Source organism: Panulirus ornatus, chromosome 9 (assembly GCF_036320965.1).
Source record: "Panulirus ornatus isolate Po-2019 chromosome 9, ASM3632096v1, whole genome shotgun sequence".
Classification (NCBI taxonomy): Eukaryota; Metazoa; Arthropoda; class Malacostraca; order Decapoda; family Palinuridae; genus Panulirus; species Panulirus ornatus.
The window spans coordinates 46,775,778-46,798,094 of NC_092232.1; the positions used below are offsets into that span (position 1 = coordinate 46,775,778).

General features: G+C 39.2%; 1 protein-coding gene across 4 annotated transcripts in view; it reads left to right on the forward strand.

Moving 5' to 3' along the window:
• Nucleotides 1-22,317, forward strand: part of Shark (SH2 ankyrin repeat kinase) — a 192,047-nt gene that overhangs the window by 107,983 nt on the left and 61,747 nt on the right. For all 4 annotated transcript variants that reach the window (XM_071665126.1, XM_071665127.1, XM_071665129.1 and 1 more), the window contains 2 exons: nucleotides 2,590-2,726; nucleotides 7,274-7,462. In XM_071665126.1, the coding sequence (XP_071521227.1) occupies nucleotides 2,590-2,726; nucleotides 7,274-7,462 (326 nt within the window). The remainder of the gene's footprint in view (nucleotides 1-2,589; nucleotides 2,727-7,273; nucleotides 7,463-22,317) is intronic.

The following is a 22,317-nucleotide window of genomic DNA, read 5'->3' on the forward strand; positions in this document are numbered from 1 at the left end:
TTCCCGTATCTTGTACTTTTCATTTTTATAAGATTCTGACGGTTCTTTATTTTTGATATGATTTTTGTATGTGATACATATTTATATATATTTATATTTTATTTTACTTTGTCGCTGTCTCCAGCGTTAGCGAGGTACTGCAAGGAAACAGACAAAAGAATGGCCCAACCTGCCCACATACACATGCATATACATAAATGCCTACACACACACACACATATACATACCTATACATTTCAATGTATACATACGTATACATACAGACATATACATATATACACATGTACTTGCTGCCTTTATCCATTCCTGTCGCCTCCTCGCCATACATGAAACAGCACCCCCCTCCCACGGCGTGTGCATGAGGTAACGATAGGAAAAGACAACAAAGTTCACATTCGTGCACACTCAGTCTCTAGCTGTCATGTGTAATGCTCCGAAACCACAGCTCCCTTTCCACATCCAGGCCCCACATACTTTCCATGGTTTACCCCAGTTGCTTCACATGCCCTGGTTCAATCCATTGACAGCATGTCAACCCCGGTATACCACATCGTTCCAATTCACTCTATTCCTTGCACGCCTTTCACCCTCCTGTATGTTCAGGCCCCAGTCGCTCAAAATCTTTTTTACTCCATCCTTCCACCAACAATTTGGTCTCCACTTCTCGTTGTTCCCTCCACCTCTGACACATAATACTTCTTTGTCAATCTCTCCTTACACATTCTCTCCATGTGACCAAACCATTTCAATACACCTCTTCTGCTCTCTCAACCACACTCTTTTTATCACCACACATCTCTCTTACCCTTTCGGAGAGCAAAAATGGGTATGTTTGAAGGAATAATAGTTCCAACAATGTTACATGGTTGTGAGGCAAGGGGTATAGATAAGGTTGCGCAGAGGTGGGTGGATGTGTTGGAAATGAAATGTTTGAGGACAATATGTGGTGTGAGGTGATACATATAATTACACAAATAGAAATATGGCTTCATAGTAAGTCAGCACTTTGGTGATTGTCCAATTGCAGTCCTTTGACCCTGGTAGCTATCTTTTTTCTGCATCACCTACTTGTGGACTGTTGATATTCTGTTCAGAAAAATCTGTATGTCACACATAACACTTATCTCACACAACTCAGTTTTACTAACTAGATTTTTCCATGGTGAGTGCTGTGCACTAGCCCTGCATTTTGAAACAATGGTAAGGGCATTAGATAGAAGTAGTAGGTAGGAGCATTAGGTAGAGATAGTAGGTTGGAACATTAGATAGACACATTAGGTAATGGTAGTTGATTGGAACATTAGGCCTGTTAAAGGTGAGGCAGTAAAGGCTAGGAAGCAGCAGTGGAGTTCACCAGTAATGGAGACTTTTGCTGTGGCCATCCCCTCAGAGGAGTTCCCAAAAGGATTAGGGATCAGAGATATAGGTTAGATAAATAGATCATTGCCTTTTTTCATATTTGGTTTTGTACTTATTATTTTTCATGTTTTTGATAGAGTTCTTCATTTGTGCTAAAAGTTTTTATGCTAGAAACACTAATTATCTTGTTTTGCTGCATTTTTTGTGTTATTTTGAGAGGCATATTGAGGGATTTCCATGTGATCTGCTTTTGACCCTAAAAACAATAGGTTATGAGCAGATTTGTACATCTTTCATTTCACTGTAGTCAGGAATGGAGAATTTTTTGGTACAGTATGTTTTTCTTTTGAGTTTTTACCTGAAATATTTTGTAATTAATATTTGCCTTGGTATGAGATGATTTCTTTAAGAAATTGCTCTCAGTTGATCTTTCCTAATTATTCAGCTGTATAGAATACGGTACTGTAAATTATGATTTAGCAATTTATCTGTGTAAGATGCTTGATTTGATTCTTAATGATAATGTTAATGATTAATTCCAGCATGTGTTATTCTGCTTTGATTCTTATATGAAGCAGAATAATTTTTCATTTGCATGGGCATGACTTATACTATACCCTGCTCTTTAGGTCTAGAGCTTTGACAGTTTTTTCCACTGAAGTATGCCACATCTGAAAACATCAGACTGTATTTTATGTCTTTTACGAGTCATGTAACTTCACTGAAACTCTGCTCAGAAAGGGTGAACTTAAGGGTAAACAGATTACTCTAGTAACATCCTGTTATGTGTGGAACAGATCACAAAGTAACTTTCCTAATCGAGAGGACTGTATGAATGAATTACAAGGGACTTGAGATTAGAAACGTTAACTGTCAAAGTCACTCCCCATCTCTCTTCTCCTTACTTTCAAGTGCCCCCTCAAACTACAATGCTAGATTTTTACTGATGTTTGAAAAGGAACTTCTTTTTACACAGAAGTCTTTATTTATAGGTAGTGAATTTTCAAAATGTTAACCTTTCATGAGAACTTTAGAATAAGTTTGTAATTATTAAAGAAATAGTTATTGTTCATTATAGGTGATCCTTAAGCAGAGGTTTAGTGGAGATTTATGACCTCATATTTGCTGATCATATATTACGTATTAAACTTTGTTTAGTAACTGATTACTCTTACCTTTTTCATTGTTTTTTCATATCTGAAAAACTTTAGTGATTTTAATGATTTTCAGAGTATGCATCGCAGATGTCACAAGATTTAATTGACCTGCATGAGTCAGAGCAGAAATATGAAAGGAAAGCTCATAGCAGTTTAAGTAATAATCATCCAAAACCACTCTCAAGAGAATCTCTTAAATTGGATTTACAGGTAAATATTGTTACATATTGCCTGTGTGGTTGAGAGAGAAGAACATGGTGTTTTGAAATGGTTTGGTCACATGGAGAGAATGAGTGAGGAAAGATTGACCAAGAGGATATATGTGTCAGAGGTGGAGGGAACGAGAAGTGGGAGACCAAATTGGAGGTAGAAAGATGGAGTGAAAAAGATTGTGAGTGATCGGGGCCTGAACATGCAGGAGGGTGAAGGGCATGCAAGGAATAGAGTGAATTAGAACGATGTGTTATACCGGGGTTGACGTGCTGTCAGTGGATTGAACCAGGGCGTGTGAAGCATCTAGTGTAAACCATAGAAAGTTCTGTGGGGCCTGGATGTGGAAATGGAGCTGTGGTTTCAGTGCATTATACATGACAGCTAGAGACTGTGTATGAACGTATGTGGCCTTTTTTGTTTTTTCCTAGCACTACCTCGTGCACATGCGGGGGGAGGGGGTTGTTATTTCAAGTGTGGCGGGGTGGCGATGGGAATGAATAAAGGCAGACAGTATGAACTATGTACATGTGTATATATGTATATGTCTGTGTGTATATATATATGTATACATTGAGATGTATAAGTATGTATATTTGTGTGTGTGGACGTGTATGTAAATACACGTGTATATGGGTGGGTTGGGCCATTCTTTCATCTGTTTCCTTGCGCTACCCCGCTAACGCTGGAGACAGCAACAAAGCAAAATAATTAAATATTGCCTGACATTAGCCTTGTACAGTGAAATGTCTTTAAACCAATGATTTATAGTTTGGAGACATCCATGGCTCAGAAAAAAGAATAACCTAGTTCAGCAAAATTTCCATGTTTAGGAAAATTGCCACTCTGCCATCAGGTGCTATGGATACTCCATGGTTAATCGCTGTACCTATTGACTTGTATCTATGTACTTGTCTACATATACATAAACTTTTGGCTTATTTTTCATGAAATTCTTTTCAAAATGTAATATAGCAATATACTAATCATGTTTCAAGATCAGGAACCTGTCTGTCTGTTTATGTCTGACATGCATTCCCCTCAGAACTCCCTCAAGGAGTTGGTCACGGCAAAAGAGTCTGCATAACCAGTAAACTCCACCGTTACTTCATAGCTTTTATTGCCTCATCCTTAATAGGCCACTGGCAGAGGGCAGCTGTAACACACAGTTTCCAAAGGCTCCTACTTAACATTCCTTCCAACTCATTCTACCTAATGCGTCTATATAAAGTTCCTGTCCAATTTTCAAGTTACTTCTTCTTCCTAATGCTCCCATCTAGTATTCTTATCTGCTTATTCCTAATGTTTCTAATGCTCACGTCTAATTTTCCACCATACTATTTCTATCTATTACTCATACCATTTTGTCAAGAGGCAGGGCTAGCGCATAGTGCTCAATGCAGGAAAATCTAGTCACAAAGAATGAGTTGTGTGATTTAATTGTTGTCATATGTATGACAAGGAAAGACTTTATGTTTTTGGACAGAATGCCAACAGTTCCTGTTTGAGTGAGGCAGAAAGAAAAGACAGCTACCTAGATCAGAGGAGTTCAACTTGACAACCACTGAAGCGTTGGTTTGCTGTGCAGCTGTCACTTACTTTCCTGATACTTAAGTGGGTGGCACTAGTCAGTGGCTGCCTGTCAGCTACTACCTGCAAGATAAAGAAACTAAACAAAAGTAGAGAATAGTATTGTATACTTCGAGATTGCTTCACGATTATTTCAGCTATGGTCAGCTATTGTAAAGGTTTGGGCATGCATTAGATGTAGGGACTCGATTTTGTATATACATGTACATTCATGTTTATGTTACACCTCTGGTTCATGCAGTTTACTGCAAACTGTAATAGGCTAATATATAAAATTATTATTTAGGGAAGGAAACTAGGTGAAAATATAGAATGTTATTGTATAATCCCTTGAAGAAATCGCTTCCTCATGATGAGTTCAAGTATGGTCAACCATTGTAACAGCATGGGCATCCAGCTAACGTAGTGACTAGTTTTTTTTATGTACATACATTATATTAACACTGATATTACACTTACAGTTTACATGATTTACTACAAATATATTTGAACAGTTTATAAAACAATTATGAAAACTTAAGATAAACTAGGCAAAAATAGAGAGTGCTTCAAAATGAGTTCAGCCATGGTTGGCCATTGCAACTGCAAGGTCTCTCACCCACCTTTATGCTTTTGGTGTATGTGTTTCACTGCTAAATGTAACAAAATGATATATAAAGCAATAAGACTAAGAAACTAAAAAACATGGAGGATGTTGCACTCACAATTCATGTAATCACAGCAAATTGTAACTGAACAATATCTAAAACAGTTATCAAGACTAAAACCCAAAGAAAAAATAATTGAAGAAGAGATTGCTTCCTCACAATGAGTTCAGCCTCTGTTTGCTGTTGTAACTTTGTCAGCACACAGTTCACTGAATTATCAATTTTTTGTATGTAAGTACATGTACATTCTTGTGTGGTGGGGCCTCACAAGCAGCCAACTCTCAGGAGCAAAAATCAAAGTAATACCAATAGTAGCGGGAAAGTGAACCAACATTGATTTCCTCCCGTACCATATACTTAGTACACCTTCCATAGGGCATCTCTGTCAGCTCAGTCATACACTTTCTCCAGATCCATAAATGCCACATACAAGTCCTGTTTCTCACCTATTTCTCACACGCATTCTCCAAAATAACTCATTATCCAAACATCCTCTACTTTTCCTGAAGCCACATTGTTCCTCCCCAGTCTGAAGCTGTGTGCATACCATCACATTTCAGTTGCTACTTATACCTCTTAGATTTGAATATTCACTTTTTTCCTATTGCCTGCCTTTATACGAAACTTTGTTGTCTTACCATGAGTCATACATACATTGAAAATGCTAACTAACCAATCAAGAACATAGTGTCATTCTTTCTTCAGTAATTCAGTTAGAACCCCATCCACTCCAGCTGCTTTGCTACACATCAACTTAGCCAAAGCTTTCACACTCTCATCTCTTTTCACAAAATCACTTTCCAGTGACTTTCAGTTTACCTACCTCCATACCCAAAACAAGCCACATATGCCACTCTGTTGCTGAAGACATGTAATGACCCATCAAAAGGCTCACTGCATCCCTTCTTCAACACAGTTCTTCCTGTTGCCACTTTTCATTTTCACCTTCACCAATATTCCCATTAGTTCTGTTGTTTTTCTTGCAATGTTATCCTTCCAAAACATTTTTTATTTTCCCTTAAGTTTGCTGATACTCCCTCACCCCAGCTCTCATTTCCTCTCTTTTTCTGCTCCTGTACATTTCTTTTGACGTTCATTTCCCTTATACATCTAATCACTTGCACTCCTTAATTGCTAATAGGCGCTTACACCTCTCTTTTGTCTCCTCTTGGCATCTTAATTTCCTCACCTCACTACTCATTACCCTTTCTCACCTGCTGCATGCCACCCACTTCACTTGCACATGTAAGCAGAGCTTCCCTAAACACTTCCTATTCCTCACCCACTTCCTGAGCTCATTTAGTCTTATCTTTTGCCCTTCTACACTCAATATTTCCCTGGTATATTTTCTTACAAGTCTCTTTTTTCACTTTTAATATCTTTCACATTCAAATCACCCATCACTGATACTTTATTGTTTGAATCAAAACTGTGGACATCCTCACAAAGCGCCTCCCAGAACACACTTTTCTTCTTTAGTCCTTACACTTTTAAGTGCATATACACTGATAAGTGTGTTTTTAATTAAGTGTGAAATTAATTCTTTCTGCTTCACTAACATGTGGACTACTGGCATTCTGTCCACAACATACAATCTCTCTTTGCCATATGTAACACTTGACTCACACAGCTTGTTCTTCGTAGCTAGATTTTTGTGTGATGAGAACTGTGCACTTGGCCTGCCTTATGGCAAAATGGTAGGAGCAGTAGGTAGAAGTATTAGGTAGGAACATTAGATAGAAGTAGTCATTAAGAGCATTAGGTAGGAGCATCTGTAAACACTGTGCTAGACTTGCCTTCTGCCATTGGCCTATTAAGGGTAAGGTAACAAAGACTAAGAAGCAGCACTGGAGTTCTTTAGTTATGGAGACTATTGCCCTTTGAGGGAGTTCCAGCTGGAACAAGCACCAGAGATATAGATAATATAGAATAGGAGTGGGTGCATTAGGAGACCTACAGTAGCAGGATGTAATTTAGTAGTGGTGTTTGTAACATAAATTGAGAATTTACTTCGAATATTTCTGATCTGCTTGGAAGGGCTTTACTTCATTGCAAATTAAAGTGCGGATCTGATCATCTGCTTAATAAGATATTTGCTTGAAGATATTTGTAATGGACTATATAGATAATGGATTTGGAGCAGAAATATTGACATTCTTAGGTAGGCTATTGTTTGAGTTGTAAGAAAATAAAGTGTGAGTTTGAACATGGGTTGTTTTAGAAAGTATAAGCATCAAGTCACTTGTATGCAGGTGAAGATTTTTTATGTTTTAGATGGAAATCATATGATTATTTTTTCCTCTCCATCAGAGCCTGACCATTAGCAACAGTACAGATACTGCAAATGTCAGTGGCAGCAGCCCAACAATGGATGGAAACAGAACAGATGAAATATTTGGTGAAATTGACATCAATCGTCTCAGTATTGGAGTGTGTTTAGGACATGGTGAATTTGGCTCTGTGTTGAAAGGCATCTGGTTAAGTCCTTCTGGTGATAAGGTAAGATGATTTGAAAAAGGTATATTTGCATGAGAGATTAGACTTAAGCTGACCTATATTATCCTGTCCTAAAAGCATGAACAGAGGAAAGAGCCAAATGAGCATTTTTGTTGAAGGCACAAGCTGTGTTGTTAGAATGTATAAGGCTGTAACTAAGATGGAAAGAGAGAAAATATGTGCCGGGTTTAACCATATTGGTTTCACAAATGTATTTGTATGATCAGTAGTGTCAGTATTAAAGATGTACAGTTTGTCTTTTCCCACCCTCAGTTAACTTAAAAGATATAGGTATGTAGAGATGCTTTATGTTATAAACAACTATATTTAGCACCAGAAAGAAAATCTTGGGGTGTCTCTTTTGGCATTGCAGATGTATGACCGATGATGTCGGTACAAAAGATGTACTTATGTAGATCATCTTCTCCAATTCTTGTTTAGATTGAAAGATGGGCTTTATGGGTATATAAAGATGCCATATGTCACAAGCAACTGTAGATGGCACTGAGAATATATCCAAATGTCTGAAGAGACGAAGATTGAAGCGTCAACATACCAGTGATTAGTCGAAGCAGCTTTTGACCTAGCTTGCATGCCAGGTTGAATGTCTGTAGTATACAGGCTCAGATAGGTTGAAAAGTCTGTACTTCACATTTATTTTGTTTTCACTTGATATTTCATATTTGATGAGTTACACATTTTTTTTTTGTCATTGACTCTCTATCCTGGAGACCTTACTTTGATTTCCAGGTTCATTACCAAAAGGGATGATTATAGAAACATGTTTTGGCTCTGAATGAAACAAAATTGAATGGTAAGGGAGTAGTGATATAAGAATGTTCAGGGAATAAATTTCTAGGTTAGCAAGAAGACAAAAGCAAAGGAAGGAAAGGCACTTCTGATTTGGATGAGCAGCAGGGCCATATTGAGGAGTGCATGAAGATCAGTGACGTGAATTGAATTGAAAGTATCCATGAAAAGTGAATAATTATTAATATACCAGGAGGTGACGAACATCAAGAGAAAGAAGAAAGGAATATATTTTGTTAGAAGCTGAGTGAGTGCTATGGCAGTTTTGATGCAAGGGATTTATTGACAGTGTTAGGGTGTATAAGTGTAAGGGAGATTAATGTGACAGTTCAAGGTATAATTTAAGGATATTTGGTACCTTTTGTTGTTGAGAATGGGGTAGAACTTGCCTTGTGCTTTACTGTAAGTTGAAAGGTGATTAGGAGTATATGGATTAAGAAAAGGCACACACAAAACTGAGAATAGGTAAGTGGATCTAAGGTTTGCAAGGCATTAATGAACTGTTTGATAATTGTATATATGATTTAAGATGTGCAGAAGAGAGATTGTTAAATGAGATCTAGTTGAGAGCAGTGGGAGGTGGAATGTCTTATCATTTTCTGATAGGGATGAGAGTGAAAGTTGGTGATAGGTTTAGGGAAAATGGAAGTGACTTATGTATTTACCTGTTTGTACCTTCTCTATTTGTACACCAAGGGGAGGGAAATCAAAACTTATGGGGCTGCCTATCTTGAAGTTTCTTTGATATCATACAACTTTTAGATTCATGGATACTGTCTGCATCACATAGCTTATTCCATTCATCTCCAACTATGATATTATAACATTGCTTATATTATATGTTTTCTTATAAGTTTCTTGCTTAATTTCTATTTATGACCTCTTACTGCTTTTTGCATCCTTCAGGACACTGTTCAAAGTTCATATTGTCCAATTGGTTTAGAAACTTGAGGTTTGTAATCATGTTTTTCCTTATTTTGTTTTTATCAAATTGGTTTTGAAACTTGAGGCTTGTCATCATGTTTCTCCTCGATTTGTTTTGCATCATGGACAACTGCACTGCCCTTGATCTTTTCTTGCAATCAGCTCTTTTATTTCAAACTCCATCTTTGTTACCCTTCTTCAGACCTGTATTAGTTCATGTCTCTTCAAGTTGACCAAATGTAAATCATAGATAGCTTATTGAACATCTCTTTATGTCTTTATTGAAATGTAATTGTAATGTATACCATCTGACAGTTTCATGCATGACAAATCTCCTGAGTTGGTGTTCTTGCAGTAGGTTGGGTACATTGTCAGTTCCAGTGTCCCTTTCATTATGATATCATCATGACACCTTTGTTTACAGTGTTCCATCTTTATTACTTTGCACTTGCTCGGATGGAGTTTCATCACCTATGTATTAGACCAACTTTAGAGATTGCTTAAGCTGCTTTGTAAGTTGATGCAATCTTGATTATCATATCATCATTTGTAATAGCCATAAGACCAAACCTTCTTTACACCATAGGCATCCCCATCCCACTTGGAGAAGCCTCCTCAGAAATATGTTATCTCTTATCTTTCATAAGATAATTTTTTGGTCCACCCAAAGAGTATTGCCTCATGCCTGCTTGAAAATTTAGCTTCATTACCTACCTGGTAAATGAGACAGTGTCAGATGTTATAGTAGTCAAAGAACACAGTCCATCTAAAAGTTGCTTTTGTCTAAAACAGAGCTCACACCTTTATAGAAGTCTAAAAGACTTGTTTCTTATTACTTTTTTTTCTTATGACCTTATTTTCTCATAACCCATGTTATCTCATATAGGTAAATTCATCTTTGCAAGTAATCATCCATTTCTTATCCAGTCATCTTTTCATGTGCTTTTACAGATCGCATTTGTTAGAGATACTGTTCTGTAGTTCAGTTCATCCTGATACCTTTTCCTAACCCTTAAACTGAGTCATGCATCAGAAATTAAAATCACCCAATTACTTTTTTTAAGAATATTTCTGTATTTTATGGTACTGAGGGAAATACCCAAAAAAGAAATACTCTTTTTTCTGTGTTGGTGTGGGAGGATTGAGTTGACAGGGGAGGGCCCTGGTTTTGTGTAGATGCTTCTTAGTTATGTACAAACTGACAATCTCTCCTTGTCCTATGTAACACTTGACAACACATAACTCACATACCTCATTCTCCGTACTTCTAAATTTTCCTGTGGTGATCACTATATGCTAGTCCTGCCTTTTAGCAAAATGGTAGGAGCAGTAGATAGAAGTAGTAGGTAAGACATTTAGACAGGAGTAGTAGTTGGAAGGAGCATTTGATAGAAGTAGTCAGTAGGGACATTAGGTAGGAGCTTCAGCAAAGACTGTGCTAGAGTTGCCCTCTGCCAGTGACCTGTTAAGGATGAGGCGCTAAAGGCTGAGAAACGGCACTGGAGTTCACTAGTTCTGGAGACTCCATTGCCATGGCCACCCCTTTGAGGAACTTGCAGTTGGAATGGTCGTCAGAGATATGGATAGACAGATAGACAAAATTTTCTTGATGAGATTTCTTCCCACACACTTTATGGTTGTTTTTCATCCATGATTTTACAAATCTCATAAGTATTGTTAACATATTAATTTTTTTATGGGTAAAACTGAAAGTTGATGGAGAGAGATGGGTGATTATTGGTGCATATGCACCTGGGCATGAGAAGAAAGGTCATGAGAGGCAAGTGTTTTGGGAGCAGCTGAATGAGTGTGTTAGTGGTTTTGATGCACGAGAACAGGTTATAGTGATGGGTGATTTGAATGCAAAGGTGAGTAATGTGGCAGTTGAGGGAATAATTGGTATACATGGGGTGTTCAGTGTTGTTAATGGAAATGGTGAAGAGCTTGTAGATTTATGTGCTGAAAAAGGACTGGTGATTGGGAATACCTGGTTTAAAAAGCGAGATATACATAAGTATACGTATGTAAGTAGGAGAGATGGCCAGAGAGCGTTATTGGATTACGTGTTAATTGACAGGCGCGCGAAAGTGAGACTTTTGGATGTTAATGTGCTGAGAGGTGCAACTGGAGGGATGTCTGATCATTATCTTGTGGAGGCTAAGGTGAAGATTTGTATGGGTTTTCAGAAAAAAAAAGTGAATGTTTGGGTGAAGAGGGTGGTGAGAGTAAGTGCGCTTGGGCAGGAGACTTGTGTGAGGAAGTACCAGGAGAGACTGAGTAGAGAATGGAAAAAGGTGAGAACAATGGAAGTAAGAGGAGTGGGGGAGGAATGGGATGTATCTAGGGAATCAGTGATGGATTGCGCAAAAGATGCTTGCGGCATGAGAAGAGTGGGAGGTGGGTTGATTAGAAAGGGTAGTGAGTGGTGGGATGAAGAAGTAAGATTATTAGTGAAAGTGAAGAGAGAGGCATTTGGACAATTTTTGCAGGGAAAAAATGCAATTGAGTGGGAGATGTATAAAAGAAAGAGACAGGAGGTCAAGAGAAAGGTGCAAGAGGTGAAAAAGAGGGCAAATGAGAGTTGGGGTGAGAGAGTATCATTAAATTTTAGGGAGAATAAAAAGATGTTCTGGAAGGAGGTAAATAAAATGCATAAGACAAGGGAGCAAATGGGAACATCAGTGATGGGCACAAATGGGGAGGTGATAACAAGTAGTGGTGATGTGAGAAGGAGATGGAGTGAGTATTTTGAAGGTTTGTTGAATATGTTTGATGATAGAGTGGCAGATATAGGGTGTTTTGGTCGAGGTGGTATGCAAAGTGAGAGGGTTAGGGAAAATGATTTGGTAAACAGAGAGGAGGTAGTAAAAGCTTTGCGGAAGATGAAAGCCGGCAAGGCAGCAGGTTTGGATGGTATTGCAGTGGAATTTATTAAAAAAGGGGATGACTGTATTGTTGACTGGTTGGTAAGGTTATTTAATGTATGTATGACTCATGGTGAGGTGCCTGAGGATTGGTGGAATGCGTGCATAGTGCCATTGTACAAAGGCAAAGGGGATAAGAGTGAGTGCTCAAATTACAGAGGTATAAGTTTGTTGAGTATTCCTGGTAAATTATATGGGAGGGTATTGATTGAGAGGGTGAAGGCATGTACAGAGCATCAGATTGGGGAAGAGCAGTGTGGTTTCAGAAGTGGTAGAGGATGTGTGGATCAGGTGTTTGCTTTGAAGAATGTATGTGAGAAATACTTAGAAAAGCAAATGGATTTGTATGTAGCATTTATGGATCTGGAGAAGGCATATGATAGAGTTGATGGAGATGCTCTGTGGAAGGTATTAAGAATATATGGTGTGGGAGGCAAGTTGTTATAAGCAGTGAAAAGTTTTTATCGAGGATGTAAGGCATGTGTACGTGTAGGAAGTGATTGGTTCTCAGTGAATGTAGGTTTGCGGAAGGGGTGTGTGATGTCTCCATGGTTGCTTAATTTGTTTATGGATGGGGTTGTTAGGGAGGTGAATGCAAGAGTTTTGGAAAGAGGGGCAAGTATGAAGTCTGTTGTGGATGAGAGAGCTTGGTAAGTGAGTCAGTTGTTGTTCGCTGATGATACAGCACTGGTGGCTGATTCATGTGAGAAACTGCAAAAGCTGGTGACTGAGTTTGGTAAAGTGTGTGAAAAAAGAAAGGTAAGAGTAAATGTGAATAAGAGCAAGGTTATAAGGTACAGTAGGGTTGAGGGTCAAGTCAATTGGGAGGTAAGTTTGAATGGAGAAAAACTGGAGGAAGTAAAGTGTTTCAGATATCTGGGAGTGGATCTGGCAGCGGATGGAACCATGGAAGCGGAAGTGGATCATAGGGTGGGGGAGGGGGCGAAAATCCTGGGAGCCTTGAAGAATGTTTGGAAGTTGAGAACATTATCTCGGAAAGCAAAAATGGGTATGTTTGAAGGAATAGTGGTTCCAACAATGTTGTATGGTTGCGAGGAGTGGGCTATGGATAGAGTTGTGCGCAGGAGGGTGGATGTGCTGGAAATGAGATGTTTAAGGACAATGTGTGGTGTGAGGTGATTTGATCGAGTAAGTAACATAAGGGTAAGAGAGATGTGTGGAAATAAAAAGAGCATGGTTGAGAGAGCAGTAGAGGGTGTTTTGAAATGGTTTGGGCACATGGAGAGAATGAGTGAGGAAAGACTGACCAAGAGGATATATGTGTTGGAGGTGGAGGGAACGAGGAGAAGTGGGAGACCAAATTGGAGGTGGAAAGATGGAGTGAAAAAGATTTTGTGTGATCGGGGCCTGAACATGCAGGAGGGTGAAAGGAGGGCAAGGAATAGAGTGAACTGGATCGATGTGGTATACTGGGGTTGACGTGCTGTCAGTGGATTGAATCAGGGCATGTGAAGCGTCTGGGGTAAACCATGGAAAGCTGTGTAGGTATGTATATTTGCATGTGTGGATGTGTATGTATATACATGTGTATGGGGGTGGGTTGGGCCATTTCTTTCGTCTGTTTCCTTGCGCTACCTCACAAATGCGGGAGACAGCGACAAAGCAAAAAAAAAAAAAAAATTATTGATTTTACATAATATATGTATGTATATGTGTTATAGACATTATTAACATAGTAACATATCACTTACACATACAGAACATTGTATGTATGAATAAATGAAACATTAACATTTTCATCTGGGATATGAACACTGATAGAAGAGAGACTGTTTCTTTTATTGTATAATTGACTTTAATAGTTGGCATGGAAATCTGGCTTCCTGCCCAGATGACACAGTTGTTCTCTCTTTGACAGTATCTGGTTGATAGTAATGCATGATATTTTTATTATCAGTGATGTTGAATTGATAGTGACTTCTAATGACATCAGTTACAAACTTAAAACATTACTGCCAAAAATTTTGTTTGTCGACAGGCACATATCAGGCTGTCAGACAGTGTACCAGCATGTTTCAGCCCAAGGGATGAAGATCGGCATGATATTTACTTCCATCTACTCCCTTTAGCATTTCACCCTCATCCATTGATTTTTTAAACAATATTTTGAGAGGTTTGTCAAGTTTTTCAGCATAGTCCTTAAACAGAAATAGTTGAATTTCATGTAGACCACATATTTTATTTTGATCAGAACCATTGAATAGTCTACTTATGTCTTCATTAGCAGTTTCACTGCTTTCATAGTCCTGTCTCTCATTTCATATCACTGGTGTAAAGGTTGCTGTGTCCTTCGTTGTGAATACACTTAAAAACTTTTCATTCAGCTCTTTATGTATAGCCTTTTCTACCATCTTCAACAACTCTACTCTCAGAATACCTTAACTAAATTAACTTTTCTTTAACCCCGGTCTTCTGTTACATAGGAGTTTGCTATGGCTATCAATCTACATGTAATCTCACAGTGCAAGCACTTTTTAGGCTTTGTTAGCTGTCAATAGATCACAATATAAACAAAGCATGACTTGTAGAAGCAGCCACAGTACTTCAGTTACTCATCACTAACCAGGATGGTTGGTTGCATGCTTTTCTAGGGACTCACCGAGTCTTTGGTGTTCACTCCTATCCATACTGCCCTGTGCTAGGCCCCTACTACAACCTTTTCTCCCTTACTGAGAAGAGTCATATACATCAAGCAAGATGTGTGGTAAATGCTTTGTGCTAGCCTGCCTTTTTGGCTGAATCTTGTCGTAGGCACTTGAAGGTACATAGGAACTTAGATATATTTGTACTTAGGATTAGCCAGTCTGCTAAACAATTTATTTTTCATAAACTACGTACTTAGGTATGTTAGTACTTAGGATGTTTTTTCATAAATTACAAATGCTTGACTTTTAATTCATGAGAAAAAAAAAGTGGTTTTGAATGTTTTTCTGCACCTAATTATATATATAAAAAGAAAAGTCATGAAATGAAAGTTATATAACTTACACACATATGATTGGCCATCCTGATAGATAATGTGTTTTTCATGAGCTATGAATAGTTGTCTTGATTTTTAAGAAGAAAAAATAATTTTATGTATTATATGAACATCCCTGGGGATAGGGGAGAAAGAATACTTCCCAATTATTCCCTGCGTGTAGTAGAAGGCGACTAAAAGGGGAGGGAGCAGGTGGCTGGAAATCCTCCCCTCTCGTTTTTTTTAATTTTCCAAAAGAAGGAACAGAGAAGGGGGCCAGGTGAGGATATTCCCTCGATGGCCCAGTCCTCTGTTCTTAACGCTACCTCGCTGATGCGGGAAATGGCGAATAGTATGAAAAAAAATGAACATTTTCATCAATGAAAATAAATATGCTTTTTTTTTACACACTGGGATAGGCTAGAAAATAAAACTTTTGCAATGAAAAGGTTGAATGATTGCCATCATCCCTGGATGCTGTCTTACAGATGTAAACTTATCAGAAAGAGACATAATTGAACCAAATGATCAGATGAAAGAAAACTCAGTATCAGAGCTAGATGTAATGCCAATAATCTCTCTGAAAAAGATGAAAGAATCTGTAGCCGAACCTCTTAGAGTGCTTCTGAGATAGAGCATAGACCAATCATGCATAGCAGATGTACACAACATGGTGTTCATAATGCCAATATACAAGGAGGGAACCAATCCAATCAGCTTAGATTTGCCCATAACTAAAGTATTTGAGAGAGGAAAAAATGTATATATAATATAATACTTTATTTCAGTTGAATTATCCTTGGGGATAGGGGAGGAAGAATATCCCTGGGGATAGGGGAGAAAGAATACTTCCCATGCATTCCTCATGTGTCGTAGAAGCCGACTAAAGGGGACGGGAGCGGGGGGCTGGAAACCCTCCCCTCCTTGTATTATAACTTTCTAAAAGGGGAAACAGAAGAAGGAGTCATGCAGGGAGTGCTCATCCTTCTCGAAGGCTCAGATTGGGGTGTCTAAATGTGTGTGGATGTAACCAAGATGAGAAAAAAGGAGAGATAGGTAGTATGTTTGAGGAAAGGAACCTGGATATTTTGGCTCTGAGTGAAATGAAGCTCAAGGGTAAAGGGGAAGAGTGGTTTGGGAATGTTTTGGGTGTAAAGTCAGGGGTTAGTGAGAGGACAAGAGCAGGGGAAGGAGTAGCACTACTCCTGAAACAGGAGTGGTTGGAGTATGTGATAGAGTGTAAGAAAGTAAACTCTAGATTGATATGGGTAAAACTGAAAGTTGATGGAGAGAGATGGATGATTATTGGTGCATATGCACCTGGGCATGAGAAGAATTATCATGAGAGGCAAGTGTTTTGGGAGCAGCTGAGTGAGTGTGTTAGTAGTTTTGATGCACTAGACTGGGTTATAGTGATGGGTGATTTGAATGCAAAGGTGAGTAATGTGGCAGTTGAGGGAATAATTGGTGTACATAGGGTGTTCAGTGTTGTAAATGGAAATGGTGAAGAGCTTGTAGGTTTATGTGCTGAAAAAGGACTGGTGATTGGGAATACCTGATTTAAAGAGAGAAATATATATAAGTATACGTATGTAAGTAGGAGAGATGGCCAGAGAGCGTTATTGGATTATGTGTTAATTGATAGGCATGCGAAAGAGAGACTTTTGGATGTTAATGTGCTGAGAGGTGCAACTGGAGGGATGTCTGATCATTATCTTGTGGAGGCAAAGGTGATGATTTGTAGAGGTTTTCAGAAAAGAAGAGAGAATGCTGGGGTGAAAAGAGTGGTGAGAGTAAGTTAGCTTGGGAAGGAGACTTGTGTGAGGAAGTACCAGGAGAGACTGAGTAGAGAATGGAAAAAGGTGAGAACAAAGGAAGTAAGGGGAGTGGGGGAGGAATGGGATGTATTTAGGGAATCAGTGATGGCTTGCGCAAAAGATGCTTGTGGCATGAGAAGCGTGGGAGGTGGGCAGATTAGAAAGGGTAGTGAGTGGTGGGATGAAGAAGTAAGATTGTTAGTGAAAGAGAAGAGAGAGGCATTTGGACGATTTTTGTAGGGAAATAATGCAAATGAGTGGGAGATGTATAAAAGAAAGAGGCAGGAGGTCAAGAGAAAGGTGCAAGAGGTGAAAAAGAGGGCAAATGAGAGTTAGGGTGAGAGAGTATCATTAAATTTTAGGGAGAATAAAAAGATGTTTTAGAAGGAGGTAAATAAAGTGTGTAAGTCAAGGGAACAAATGGGAACTTCAGTGAAGGGGGCAAATGGGGAGGTGATAACAAGTAGTGATGATGTGAGAAGATGTAGTGAGTATTTTGAAGGTCTTTTGAATGTGTTTGATGATAGAGAGGCAGATATAGGGTGTTTTGGTCGAGGTGGTATGCAAAGTGAGATGGTTAGGGAAAATGATTTGGTAAACAGAGAAGAGGTTGTAAAAGCTTTGCGGAAGATGAAAGCCGGCAAGGCAATGGGTTTGGATGGTATTGCAGCAGAATTTATTTAAAAAGGGGGTGACTATTTTTGACTGGTTGGTAAGGTTATTGAATGTATGTATGACTCATGGTGAGATGCCTGAGGATTGGCGGAATGCTTGCATAGTGCCACTGTACAAAGGCAAAGGGGATAAAAGTGAGTGCTCAAATTACAGAGGTATAAGTTTGTTGAGTATTCCTGGTAAATTATATGGGAGGGTATTGATTGAGAGGGTGAAGGCATGTACAGAGCATCAGATTGGGGAAGAGCAGTGTGGTTTCAGAAGTGGTAGAGGATGTTTGGATCAGGTGTTTGCTTTGAAGAATGTATATGAGAAATACTTTTGCAAAGTGAGAGGGTTAGGGAAAATGATTTGGTAAACAGAGAAGAGGTTGTAAAAGCTTTGCGGAAGATGAAAGCCGGCAAGGCAATGGGTTTGGATGGTATTGCAGCGGAATTTATTTAAAAAGGGGGTGACTGTATTTTTGACTGGTTGGTAAGGTTATTGAATGTATGTATGACTCATGGTGAGATGCCTGAGGATTGGCGGAATGCTTGCATAGTGCCACTGTACAAAGGCAAAGGGGATAAAAGTGAGTGCTCAAATTACAGAGGTATAAGTTTGTTGAGTATTCCTGGTAAATTATATGGGAGGGTATTGATTGAGAGGGTGAAGGCATGTACAGAGCATCAGATTGGGGAAGAGCAGTGTGGTTTCAGAAGTGGTAGAGGATGTTTGGATCAGGTGTTTGCTTTGAAGAATGTATATGAGAAATACTTTTGCAAAGTGAGAGGGTTAGGGAAAATGATTTGGTAAACAGAGAAGAGGTTGTAAAAGCTTTGCGGAAGATGAAAGCCGGCAAGGCAATGGGTTTGGATGGTATTGCAGCGGAATTTATTTAAAAAGGGGGTGACTGTATTTTTGACTGGTTGGTAAGGTTATTGAATGTATGTATGACTCATGGTGAGATGCCTGAGGATTGGCGGAATGCTTGCATAGTGCCACTGTACAAAGGCAAAGGGGATAAAAGTGAGTGCTCAAATTACAGAGGTATAAGTTTGTTGAGTATTCCTGGTAAATTATATGGGAGGGTATTGATTGAGAGGGTGAAGGCATGTACAGAGCATCAGATTGGGGAAGAGCAGTGTGGTTTCAGAAGTGGTAGAGGATGTTTGGATCAGGTGTTTGCTTTGAAGAATGTATATGAGAAATACTTAGAAAAGCAAATGGATATGTATGTAGCATTTATCGATCTGGAGAAGGCATATGATAGAGTTGATGGAGATGCTCTGTGGAAGGTATTAAGAATATATGGTGTGGGAGGCAAGTTGTTAGAAGCAGTGAAAAGATTTTATCGAGGATGTAAGGCATGTGTACGTGTGGGAAGAGAGGAAAGTGATTGGTTCTCAGTGAATGTAGGTTTGCAGCAGGGGTATGTGATGTCTCCGTGGTTGTTTAATTTGTTTATGGATGGGGTTGTTAGGGAGGTGAATGCAAGTGATTTGGAAAAAGGGGCAAGTATGCAGTCTGTTGTGGATGAGAGAGCTTGGGAAGTGAGTCAGTTGTTGTTCACTGATGATACAGCGCTGGTGGCTGATTCGTGTGAGAAACTACAGAAGCTGGTGACTGAGTTTGGTAAAGTGTGTGAAAGAAGAAAGCTGAGAGTAAATGTGAATAAGAGCAAGGTTATTAGGTACAGTAGGGTTGAGGGACAAGTCAATTGAGAGGTAAGTCTGAATGGAGAAAAAAAAACTGGAGGAAGTGAAGTGTTTTAGATATCTGGGAGTGGATTTGGCAGTGGATGGAATCATGGAAGCGGAAGTGAATCATAGGGTGGGGAAGGGGGCGAAAGTTCTGGGAGTGTTGAAGAATGTGTGCAAATCGAGAACATTATCTCGGAAAGCAAAAAAGGGTATGTTTGAAGGAATAGTGGTTCCAACAATGTTGTATGGTTGCGAGGCATGGGCTATGGATAGAGTTGTGTGGAGGAAGGTGGATGTGATGGAAGTGAGATGTTTGAGGACAATATATTGTGTGAGGTGGTTTGATCAAGTAAAGTAATAATAGGGTAAGAGAGATGTTTGGTAATGAAAAGAGTGTGGTTGAGAGAGCAGAAGAGGGTGTATTGAAATGGTTTGGTCACATGGAGAGAATGAGTGAGGAAAGACTGACCAAGAGGATATATGTGTCAGAGGTGGAGGGAACAAGGAGAAGTGGGAGACCAAATTGGAGGTGGAAAGATGGAGTGAAAAAGATTTTGAGTGATTGTGGTCTGAACATACAGGAGGGTGAAAGGCATGCAAGGAATAGAGTGAATTGGAACGATGTGGTATACTGGGGTCGACGTGCTGTCATTGGATTGAACCAGGGCATGTGAAGTGTCTGGTGTAAACCATGGTAGTTCTGTGGGGTCTGGATGTGGAAAGGGAGCTGTGGTTTCGGTGCATTATTACATAACAGCTAGAGACTGAGTGTGAACGAATGTGGCCTTTGTTGTCTTTTCCTAGCGCTACCTCGCGCACATGAGGGGGGGAGGGATTTGTTATTTCATGTTTGCTGGGGTGGCAATGGGAATGAATAAAGGCAGACAGTATGAATTATGTACATGTGTATATATGTATATGTCTGTGTGTGTATATATATATATATACGTTGAGATGTATAGGTATGTATATTTGTGTGTGTGGACGTGTATGGATATACATGTGTATGTGGATGGGTTGGGCCATTCTTTTGTCTGTTTCCTTGCGCTACCTCACTAATGCGGGAGACAGCGACAAAGCAAAATAAATAAATAAATAATATTTCAGTTGAAGTCATAAGTGAAGGACAGCACAGATTTCTTCCTGCATTAAAGATCTAAATCTTTCCATATGTTTCTAGGATATTTTGTTTTAGCAAACTTCACTGCTGTTACTAGTATTACTCTGGGAGGTACTTTAAGACATCTATCTATCTCTGCATGAGCCAGGAAAGGCTGGTTTGTGCCTGATGACTACAGTATACTCAGATCAGTCACTTAATACCAGATCTGCAAAGAGAAGACTAGAAGAGATGAAAACACCGTAGTAGCTGTTTCTGTTGTAGACAGAGCGACTTTCATTGGCTCTTGTTTCTCCTCTAAGTCTTCCTTGGATGACACTAACATTCACCCCCCCCCTAAAAAAAACTCCTCTTACTAATCCTATGCCACTCCTTGTAATCTCTTCTAGAACTGTCCTAAAAGTGTTTCTGTCTCTTTGGACACAAGCAAGGCCTGTTGATCTGATGACATCCATCCATGTGTACTGAAAGAGTATTCCTCTGAACTTGCATGTGTGCCTGCTCATCTGTTCCCTTTCTGTTTAAAAACTGGAACTTTTCTTTCTTCTTGGAAGCATGCATTAGTACATCCCATGTCGAAGAAGGATGACTATTCTAACCCCACTAACTATCATGTGGATGTGAGGCAGGGCTATGTGATGTCACCTTTGCTTTGAGACATATTTGGATGAAGTAATTAGAGAGGTGAAAGCAAGACCAGGGAAAAAGGGTGTAGAGATGAAGTGTGGTTGTGAGGTATGGTAGCTAGTGACAAGCCTGTTTGTAGATGATACTGTGTTGTTTGCTGAAAGAGAGGAGGAGTTGCAGAAGGTAGTAAGTGTGTTTTATGATGTGTGTAAATGTAGGCAACCAAAATGTGGATGTGGAATGATTTATAGAGGTCAAGAATCCAGGGTGTGGAAATAAGATATTTGAGAGGAGCATGAGATATGAGTGGATAGAATGATGAAAGTAATGATTGGATGGATGAGGGATTTGGTGTGGCAGTAAGTAGGATATAGTTGTTAGGCAGCCACTGACCAGGAAGATGTATTACTGGTACTACCATGTTAGGTATTAGGAAGGTTAGTGATAGCTGCATAAAGAGTCAGCACTTCAATGGATGTCAGGTTGCTTTCCTTTGACCTTTCTGTCTAACCCTCACATGGACTGCCGGCATTCTGTCCACAAACATGCAATCTCTCCTTGTTATGCACAACACTTAACTCACACATCTCATTCTTCATAACTAGATTTTCCTGCATTGAGCTCTATGCACTACCCCTGCCTTTTGGGAAAATGGTATGTGCAACAGATAGTAGTAAGTAGCTGCATTAAGCAGTAGCTTTTAGTAAAAACATTTGGTTGAAGTAGTAGGTTGGAACATTAAGTGAGCATTAGCTAAAAGTAGTATGTAAGAACATTAGGTAAATACATTAGGTAGAAGTAGTTGGCAGGAACATATGGTTGGAACCCCTGTAAACGCTGCACTAGAGTTGCCCTCTGCCAGTTGCTTGTTTAAGGTGAGGCATTAAAGGCCAAGAAGCAGCACTGGAGTTCACCAGTTATGGAGACTCTTACTGTGCCCTTCCCCTTTAAGGAGTTTCCAAAGGGAATGGGTATCAGAGATATAGTTAGGTATGATGGGGAATGCAAAGGGAATGAATTGTGGAGTGATGATTTGAAACTTGATACTTTAAGATGGTTTGGGCATGTGGAAAGAATACAAGAAAAGGAGTTTATAAAGAAAGTGTATGATGGTATGATTAATGGAGTTGGTGTGAGAAAAGACCACCTTTGACATGGGTAAATAGGGTAGAAGAATACTATAGTGAGAGAAATGGGGGAAGACTGCATGGAATGGTGTATGCAAGGGAGGCATGTAAAGATAGTGATAAATGAGACTCTTTTGCTGCGTACCACACCCTTGATGAGAGTTCCCAGAGG